At 44.5% G+C, this 10432-nt stretch overlaps 1 protein-coding gene and 1 pseudogene across 1 annotated transcript in view; both read right to left on the bottom strand.

Annotated features, from left to right (window-relative positions):
- Positions 1-6104, bottom strand: part of LOC115161315 (regulator of cell cycle RGCC) — a 9824-nt gene extending 3720 nt beyond the window's left edge. The window contains exons 1-2 of the mRNA XM_029712200.1: positions 5847-6104; positions 5319-5504 (exon numbers count right to left, since the gene is read on the bottom strand). Coding sequence (XP_029568060.1) covers positions 5319-5504; positions 5847-5916 — 256 coding nt within the window. The 5' untranslated portion in view covers positions 5917-6104. The remainder of the gene's footprint in view (positions 1-5318; positions 5505-5846) is intronic.
- A 1991-nt stretch (positions 6105-8095) lies between these two features.
- LOC115160560 (major histocompatibility complex class I-related gene protein-like) lies at positions 8096-9225 on the bottom strand (annotated as a pseudogene).
- Positions 9226-10432: the final 1207 nt, after the last annotated feature.

Here is a 10432-nt window from a genome sequence, read left to right as displayed (position 1 = left end):
AGACTCCCGAACAATTAATATAATGGCCACCTGGACTATTTACATTGAGACCCCAAGCTTTTGTTTTTACGCTGCTGCTAATCGCTGTTTATTATCTGTGCAGTCAGTTTACCCCTACCTACATGTACAAATTACCTTGACTAACCTGTACTCCCGCACATTGACTCAGTACCGGTACCCCCTGTATATAGCTTCATTTTTGTTATTCTATTGTGTTACTTTTTATTTTATTTTTTACCTTAGTTTATTTGGTAAATATTTTCTTAACTCTATTTCTTGAACTGTATTGTTGGTTAAGGACTTGTAAGTAAGCATTTCACGGTAAGGTCTACCTGTTGTATTTGGTGCATGTGACAAAATGTCATTTAATTTGTTTTCCCTTGTAACTCATGACTTGACAGTAATCATCTGGTTAGTGTGAGAGGGTCAGAGCAGGAACATGAGTGGAGTAGAGGGTGAAGGGGCCTCAAACAGGGCCAGAACAACATGTTCAACTGGATTCTCTTTGTCTCTCTCTCGCTTTCTCTGAATGCGATGATTAAGTATTAAGGAGAGGAGACAACAAGAGGATAATTTCAACAATTGAGATGTTTCCCTATCACTAAACCTAACCCTAACCTTAACCCTAACCTTAACCCTCACTAAACCTAACTCCTAACCCTCACTAAACCTAACTCCTAACCTTAACCCGTAACACTAAAATAGCCTTTTAATAAGTGAGGACTCTCCTCACTTCTCTGAATTTTAGTCGGTTTACTATTCTTGTGAGGACTTCTGGTTCTCACAAGTGTAGTAAAATGTGTAGACACACACACACACACACACACACACACACACACACACACACACATACACATACACACACACACACACACACACATACACATACACATACACATACACATACACAAACACTGCCACTCTCTCTCCTGCATTCCCCCACAGTGGTAACATTGGTTCAGACGACGTGTGGTCAAAAAGTTGACTGTTTGACTGCGGAAGAGACAGAAAAAACACTTTAATTTCAACAGTAGATATTTCAGCCAGCCACAGAAGATGACAGATCTGTTTCACTGTTTGTTTATATCCGGGAAAGGAATGTTGGTGGGAGAAGGAGAGATCATTTGTTAGGTTTTGATTATGAGGTAGGTGAAGGAGTCAAGCGCAGGAGAGCAGAGATGTCCAAGGAGCGTCTTCTGATAGGCAAGTCCACATCAAAAAGACAGGTACAATACCAATAACAACGCCCACGACAAAAAGAGAATACAGTTACTCACGGAAGGAGGAAAAAACAACGCTCCTCAAACTTACACACAATCGGTTTATACGTGAAATAAACTGAGGCACAAGCTCAACGAGCAACCTGAGACAAATAATCCCACACAAACCTAAGCAGGCAACAGGGGTAAAATATACACACAGAAATTAAAAGCAAGTGAAACCAGGTGTGAAAAAAACTAAGATAAAACAAATGGAAAAAGAAAAAATGGATCGGTGACGGCTAGTAGGCCGGCGACGCCGAGCACTGCCCGAACAGGGAGAGGAACCACCCTCGGTGGAAGTCGTGACTTTGTTGTTTCTTCTGAGTAAAATACAGAAAGGGGCTGTATAGTGGAATTCATTCCTATTCTAAACAGCTCCGTTTAGTTTGACTATGAAGTCTGTATGTTCTGAAGTCAGGGGAGTCCTGTAGATGGAGGGGCTGTTGTTTTACTATGGTCATGTCCAACAGAAATGTATTCAGTTCCCAGTGTGGTCTGTCTCCAATCCAAAAGGTACTAGAACTCCTTTCAACTCCTTTCAGATTGAGGTCTGCTGGTCTAATGGTCTGTCATTTAGTCCCTGTATTACCCTCTTGACAGGTCTAACTAGGAGTATGGTATGGCTAACTACTAGAGGATACACAGCTTAACCTCCTCTCGCTCTATCTCTCTGTCTCTCTCTGTCTCTCCCTGTCTCTCTCTGTCTCTCTAACTCTCGCTCTACTCCTCCTCTCTCGTTCTCTCTCTTTCGTGCTATTTCTCTCTCTCTCTCTACTCTTCCTCTCTCTCTCTCTTTCTCTCTCTCTTTCTCTCTCTCTCTCTACTCTTCCTATCTTTCTCTATCTCTCTCTCTACTCCACTCCTCTCTATCTCTCTCTCTACTCCCCTCCCCTCTCTATCTCTCTCTCTACTCCCCTCCCCTCTCTCTTTCTCTCTCTACTCCAACTCTCTCTCTCTTTCTCTCTCTAGCTCTCTCTCTCTCTCTCTCTCTCTCTACTCTTCCTATCTCTCTCTCTCGCTATCTTTCTCTCTCTCTCTCTCTCTCTCTCTCTCTACTCTTCCTATCTCTCTCTCTCTCGCTATCTTTCTCTCTCTCTCTCTCTCTCTCTCTCTCTCTCTCTCTCTCTCTCTCTCTCTCTCTCTACTCCCCTCCTCTCTCTCTCTCTTTCTCTCTCTAGCTCTCTCTCTCTCTTTTTCTCTCTTTCTCTCTCTACTGTAGCTCTCTCTGTTTCTCTCCTCACATAAGAGTTCCACTGGATCCTGAAAGAATATTTATTATGTAGTATTACCTACCCTGACCTCCACCACACACACACACACACACACACACACACACACCTTGACCAGAGTCCAGAGATCTTGGGGTTAGATTGAGCCGCTGCTGCATATTTGGCACACAAGCTCCCATATTCTAACCCAGCCATGTCTCTGTGGAAGCCTATACCCTCTTAGATTTTATTGTCATAAGCAATTATGCCATCTCTCAGACGTCAAGCTGTGCATTACCATACTGTGTGTGTGTGTGTGTGTACACTATACACTGTCTTAAAGACGTACTTCCACAGCTGGCTACGCCTTGGGCCCTAACCCAATTGTGATAGCCTCACACAGTTACACACAGACAGAAATATGCTCCCGTTCCCCCACTGGACACTGATTTCATTTCCCAACCACATGTGAGTGTTAAGAGTTTCCGAGGGATGATGTGAAAAGAGAACATCATGTAGTGTGTTCTAGAAACTCCACGTCTACAGAACGAGTTAGGAAGGGGAGTTTCCAGGGTTAGAGTTAGAGGGTTAGGAAGGGTAGTGTCCAGGGTTAGAATTAGAGGGTTAGGAAGGGTAGTGTCCAGGGTTAGAGGGTTAGGAAGGGTAGTGTCCAGGGTTAGAGTTAGAGGGTTAGGAAGGGGAGTGTCCAGGGTTAGAGTTAGAGGATTAGGAAGGGGAGTTTCCAGGGTTAGAGTTAGAGGGTTAGGAAGGGGAGTGTCCAGGGTTAGAGTTAGAGGGTTAGGAAGGGGAGTGTCCAGGGTTAGAGTTAGAGGGTTAGGAAGGGGAGTGTCCAGGGTTAGAGTTAGAGGGTTAGGAAGGGTAGTGTCCAGGGTTAGAGTTAGAGGGTTAGGAAGGGGAGTGTCCAGGGTTAGAGTTAGAGGGTTAGGAAGGGTAGTGTCCAGGATTAGAGTTAGAGGGTTAGGAAGGGTAGTGTCCAGGGTTAGAGGGTTAGGAAGGGGAGTTTCCAGGGTTAGAGTTAGAGGGTTAGGAAGGGTAGTGTCCAGGATTAGAGTTAGAGGGTTAGGAAGGTTAGTGTCCAGGGTTAGGAAGGGTACATTTTACATTTTAGTCATTTAGCAGACGCTCTTATCCAGAGCGACTTACAGTAGTGAATGCATACATTTCATACATATCATACATTTTTTTTCTTTTTTTTTTTTTCTGTGCTGGCCCCCCGTGGGAATCGAACCCACAACCCTGGTGTTGCAAACACCATGCTCTACCAACTGAGCTACAGGGCTACAGGGAAGGGTAGTGTCCAGGGTTAGAGTTAGAGGGTTAGGAAGGGGAGTTTCCAGGGTTAGAGTTAGAGGGTTAGGAAGGGGAGTGTCAAGGGTTAGAGTTAGAGGGTTAGGAAGGGTAGTGTCCAGGGTTAGAGTTAGAGGGTTAGGAAGGGTAGTGTCCAGGGTTAGGAAGGGTAGTGTCCAGGGTTAGAGTTAGAGGATTAGGAAGGGTAGTGTCCAGGGTTAGAGTTAGAGGGTTAGGAAGGGTAGTGTCCAGGGTTAGAGTTAGAGGATTAGGAAGGGTAGTGTCCAGGGTTAGAGTTAGAGGATTAGGAAGGGGAGTGTCAAGGGTTAGAGTTAGAGGGTTAGGAAGGGTAGTGTCCAGGGTTAGAGTTAGAGGGTTAGGAAGGGTAGTGTCCAGGGTTAGAGTTAGAGGGTTAGGAAGGGGAGTGTCCAGGGTTAGAGTTAGAGGGTTAGGAAGGGTAGTGTCCAGGGTTAGAATTAGAGGGTTAGGAAGGGTAGTGTCCAGGGTTAGAGTTAGAGGGTTAGGAAGGGTAGTGTCCAGGGTTAGAGTTAGAGGATTAGGAAGGGTAGTGTCCAGGGTTAGAGTTAGAGGATTAGGAAGGGTAGTGTCCAGGGTAAGAATTAGATGGTTAGGAAGGGTAGTGTCCAGGGTAAGAATTAGAGGGTTAGGAAGGATAGTGTCCAGGGTTAGAGTTAGAGGGTTAGGAAGGGTAGTGTCCGGGGTTAGATTTAGAGAGTTACAGTTAGGGGGTTAGTGTGTGTGTGTGTGTGTGTGTGTGTGTGTGTGTGTGTGTGTGTGTGTGTGTGTGTGTGTGTGTGTGTGTGTGTGTGTGTGCTTGCGAGTGTGTGTGTGTGTGTGTGTGTGTGTGTGTGTGTGTACGGCTGATATAGTTCTTCAGCAGACCGGGAATAGCACTCGTTGGACACATGGAAAGATATCACCTATCAGCTCTGTCTGTCACTATACGAAGAACCAGGAAGTGTGTGTCTCAGTGCAAACTGTAACGCTCCAAGGACCCTGTATAACAGGAACTTATCTAGGCTACTGGTAGCACCTCTCACTGCTTCAGTGTTTTATATATGCAAGGGTTCTGCGGCTGTCCCCAAGAAGAGAACCCTTTGAAGAAACCTTTTAGTCCCAGGTGCTGGATCAAATCCCGGAGCTGACAAGGTAAAAATCATTCTGCCACTGAACAAGGCAGATAACCCACTGTTCCCCAGTAGGCTGTCATTGTCAATAAGAATTTCTGACTTGCCTAGTTAAATAAAAAATACAAATGTGGGTACCATGTACAACCTTTTCACAACCCTATGGGGACTGGTGAAGAATCCATTTTTTCTAAGAGTGTACTGCTGTATGTAATTTAACTGCCAAAAGGTCTGGACCTTTATGGCACATTAGTGTGAATCAAGATCGTTGGTTTAACCCCTGTTCCAGATATCCTCCATAATAATAGCTACAATATATGTGTGTGTGTGTGTGTGTGTGTGTGTGTGTGTGTGTGTGTGTGTGTGCGTGTGTGCGTGTGTGGTTAATTTACTTTCCGAGTCGCTGATGCCGCTGTCACTGACGCTAGCGCTGCTGCGTCTCTTCGCTGTCTTCAGGTGCTCGTCGTAGCGGAAGTGTCTTTTCTCCACCGGGGACGTAAAATCCTCGATCACCGCGTCAAACTCACACAGCACGTCAGACAGATCATCCTCCTCCTCAAGGAAAGTAGCTGAAATAACTGATGAAAACAACCATTCCCATTCAAATTATATTTTTATTTCATTCATTTCAGTTATCCTAATGATATAAATTGCTCTATATTCATTTATCCTATCCCGTGCTAACCTGATGGCCTATGTTTTTGTGTCATTGATAAACGTGTGCAACACGCATGTTACATTGTAGTAAACACATTGTCAAATTGTAACAGATGTTGAATAACAACCACACTGACATAACTTTACGGCTCCTTTTCTGCAAACGCTCAATTGACCCCATGCCTGGTAAGTGTTCAATGCATTATGTATTGTCCAGTGGAAATTCCAAGAACAAATTAGATGGTCAGCATTCTTCAACTCACATTTGCCTTGAGACTTCAACTTTGGAGATTTCATTTTTATTGTCTTGTGAATCTCGAAACTATTCAACATAAACTCCACGGGTATTCCCAATAAAGCCGTTCTTGCTCTCCGTCTAATCCTGTCCACTACTAGTCCGTGAAAACGACGCACTGTCCCGTTTATGAAGTGTCCCGCGTCTCAAGATTGGTTTTAAACTCTTCCCTACCTACGGAAGAGGCGGCGTCTCGGAGGAGGCGGGAGAGAGAGAGTTAACGCACTATGCATCACGGTGTCTGTGACCATTTTCTATTCCTAGGGAGATTACGGTGATGTTATGCTCGCTGGCATCATCCCCCGTAAACTATTGTAACGACCCGGTATTGTGTTCTGTGTTGTGGGTGTGTTATGGTTCTCATGGCTACTAGCAGGGGTTAAATGTGTCAGGACAGAGGGAAAGGTTGGGGGGGTATGATGGGTAATCCCGCAGGATTTGGAAATGCATAAATAGGGATTACTGTCTCATCTTTCTCTCTCTTTCTGTTCGGGCCTTGATCTGTTCCTATGGAGGTGACCCTTAACCCGACATGGTATAATTGTGTACGTTCGGTATTTAGCGGCGTGGGCTGTGGCCACAACAATAGCCCAGTTTAGGAATAAACCTGTGCTCTGACCTGCACACCTGGAGTCCGTCTCTTTTCCTTTTATGACCCAGCCGGGTCATTACACTATGTTTGTGAACAACTTGTGTGTCACTGAGCAATAAGAAATGTAATGCTTTTCTAGTATACATGTAATACTTTACTATTTATATCCCTGACCCTGAGATTTCCATCTTTTATTACTGGGCAGGTTTTGAACCGAATTGGTCAAACTGTTTAAACAAATTTTAAAGTGAAAATGAAGCTAACAAACAATGTATTTACCAATTGATTATTTGAAATGTCTACAATATCAATCTTAATATTAAGATTTGGCAATAGTCTTTAAAAAATAAAGTCAGTTGTGAGACTCTTTTATTTTCAACAGCATATTTCAACTGCCCAAAATGTGCCATTGTGGTCTATGCCAGAATTAAGTGGAACTGGAATTACATTCATAAATCCAGCATACTAATCGAGTCAGCCACTGGTAGTAAATTGCCTCATTTGAGTGTGGAGTGACACCTTCTGGTCTGAAGTAGAGTTGCAGCCCCTGCAGCTCCTTTATTTATGCCACTCTCATGAAACACAATCCATCAAGATTCCGACTGATTCCTGACCTATGGTATCTGGTGTGAAAGACAGGGTGTGATTGGTGTTCCTGGTATTCTGGTGTGAAAGACAGGGTGTGATTGGTGTTCCTGGTATTCTGGTGTGAAAGATAGGGTGTGATTGGTGTTCCTGGTATTCTGGTGTGAAAGACAGGGTGTGATTGGTGTTCCTGGTATTCTGGTGTGAAAGACAGGGTGTGATTGGTGTTCCTGGTATTCTGGTGTGAAAGACAGGGTGTGATTGGTGTTCCTGGTATTCTGGTGTGAAAGACAGGGTGTGATTGGTGTTCCTGGTATTCTGGTGTGAAAGACAGGGTGTGATTGGTGTTCCTGGTATTCTGGTATGAAAGATAGGATGTGATTGGTGTTCCTGGTATTCTGGTGTGAAAGACAGGGTGTGATTGGTGTTCCTGGTATTCTGGTGTGAAAGACAGGGTGTGATTGGTGTTCCTGGTATTTTTATTTTGCTTCCAGGTAAGATTTCCTTCTGCTCATTGCTAATTAACTAAACTCTAATGATCTATTTGTATTATGAATTTTAATAGAACATTTATTTTACATATCACATACAAATCAGTGTCATAGCATTGAGTACACGTTTTTAAACGTTAATGCTGTCACGGTTGTCGTCGGTGAAGGAGGACCAAAACGCAGCAGGTATGTGTATGCTCATCTTGATGATTATTTATTTTCAAAATGAATAAAAAAATAACAAAACACGAGAACTAACGAACGAACAACAAACAGTCTGGCAAAGCCTAAGGCTCAACACAGAACAATCACCCACAAATACCAAACACAAACACACCCTACTATATGGGACTCTCAATCAAAGGCAGATAGACAACACCTGCCTTCAACTGAGAGTCCCAACCCCAATTAACCAAACATAGACATACACTCACTAGACTCCACATAGAAATACCTAAACATAAACCAAAACCCGGAATTACTAAATCAAACACCCTTTTAACAAAACCCACCACCCTGAACCACATAAAACAAATACCCTCTGCCACGTCCTGACCAAACTACAAAACAATTAACCTTATACTAGCCAGGACGTGACAAATGCACTACTGTATCATAAAAAACAAAGACTTCTCTTTATTAGGCTACTGTACATATTATCGATTAGCTTGAATTGAGAAAGTCACTGCATGAGCGGCAGCAGTAAATATATCAGGTCGCAGAATGTGAAGACAGGCTAATTTGCTCGGCCACTTGGGCATCAACAGCGTTGGAGAGCTGTGACAATGTCTGGGAGTCAGCCTCACTTCTCTTCCTTAGGCAAACGGAAATGCAGATTAGAATAGTTATGGACCAGTACAGCTGACAGGATAGACAGACCTACTCTGTCTGCTCCAGACTCAGGTACCCAGCTGACATCCAGCTTGTTGTCCAGACTGAGGTGGGAGGCAGTGCAGGTGTAGTTGTGTCTCTCTTAGTTCCTGTGTACTGACCACCAGACTCTTCCTCAGCTGGTATGTGCCGTCTCCATTGTGCAGCAGCTGCCCCCCATTCAAAACCTGTTCTGCTATTGGCCGGCCGTCTCTCAGCAGGGTCAGGTTGATGTGGCGGGGATAGAAACCAAACGGCAGACAGCTCATCTGCTGGACCCCTCCAGACAGGTCTTTCTGTATGAGCCTGACTCTGGGACGTACTTTACGCATTATACATTTCTTTTCTTTCTCTAGGAACGTTTTTAAAGTGTCCATGCAAATGTTCAGGTAAATGGTCTGATAAAGGCCTTTTACATACAGTATCTCACAAAAGTGAGTACACCCCTCACATTTTTGTAAATATTTGAGTATATATTTTCATGTGACAACACTGAAGAAATTACACTTTGCTACAATGTAAAGTAGTGAGTGTACAGCTTGTATAACAGTGTACATTTGCTGTCCCCTCAAAATTACTCAACACACAGCCATTAATGTCTAAACCGCTGGCAACAAAAGTGAGTACACCCCTAAGTGAAAATGTCCAAATTGGGCCCAATTAGCCATTTTCCCCCCCCGGTGTCATGTGACTCGTTAGTGTTACAAGGTCTCAGGTGTGAATGGGGAGCAGGTGTGTTAAATTTGGTGTCATCGCTCTCACACTCCCTCATACTGACTGGTCACTGGAAGTTCAACATGGCACCTCATGGCAAGGAACTCTCTGAGCATCTGAAAAAAGATGACCTGGGCTATAAGAAGATTGCCAAGACCCTGAAACTGAGCTGCAGCACGGTGGCCAAGACCATACAGCGGTTTAACAGGACAGGTTCCACTCAGAACAGGCCTCGCCATGGTCGACCAAAGAAGTTGAGTGCACGTGCTCAGCGTCATATCCAGAGGTTGTCTTTGGCAAATAGATGTATGAGCGCTGCCAGCATTGCTGCAGAGGTTGAAGGGGGGGGGGGGGGTCAGCCTGTCAGTGCTCAGACCATACGCCGCACACTGCATCAAATTGGTCTGCATGGCTGTCGTCCCAGAAGGAAGCCTCTTCTAAAGATGATGCACAAGAAAGCCCGCAAACAGTTTGCTGAAGACAAGCAGACTAAGGACATGGATTACTGGAACCACCACAGGTCTGATGAGACCAAGATAAACTTATTTGGTTAAGATGGTGTCAAGCGTGTGTGGCAGCAACCAGGTGAGGAGTACAAAGACAAGTGTGTCTTGCCTACAGTCAAGCATGGTGGTGGGAGTGTCATGGTCTGGGGCTGCATGAGTGCTGCTGGCACTGGGGAGCTACAGTTCATTGAGGGAACCATGAATGCCAACATGTACTGTGACATACTGAAGCAGAGCATGATCCCCTCCCTTCAGAGACTGGGCCGCAGGGCAGTATTCCAACATGATAACGACCCCAAACACACCTCCAAGACGACCACTGCCTTGCTAAAGAAGCTGAGGGTAAAGGTGATGGACTGGCCAAGCACGTCTCCAGACCTAAACCCTATTGATCATCTGTGGGGCATCTTCAAATGGAAGGTAGAGGAGTGCAAGGTCTCTAACATCCACCAGATCCGTGGTGTCGTCATGGAGGAGTGGAAGAGGACTCCAGTGGCAACCTGTGAAGCTCTGGTGAACTCCATGCCCAGGAGGGTTAAGGCAGTGCTGGAAAATGATGGTGGCCACACAAATATTGACGCTTTGGGCCCAATTTGGATATTTTCACTTAGGGGTGTACTCACTTTTGTTGCCATTAATGGCTTTAAAAAAATTTTTTTTAGACATTAATGCCTGTGTGTTGTGTTATTTTGAGGGGGCAGCAAATTTACACTGTTATACAAGCTGTACACTCACTACTTTACATTGTAGCAAAGTGTCATTTCTTCAGTGTTACATGAAAATATGTACTCAAATA

This window comes from Salmo trutta, chromosome 24 (assembly GCF_901001165.1).
Source record: "Salmo trutta chromosome 24, fSalTru1.1, whole genome shotgun sequence".
In the NCBI taxonomy this organism is placed as follows: domain Eukaryota; kingdom Metazoa; phylum Chordata; class Actinopteri; order Salmoniformes; family Salmonidae; genus Salmo; species Salmo trutta.
This window is presented reverse-complemented; position numbering and strand designations above follow the sequence as displayed.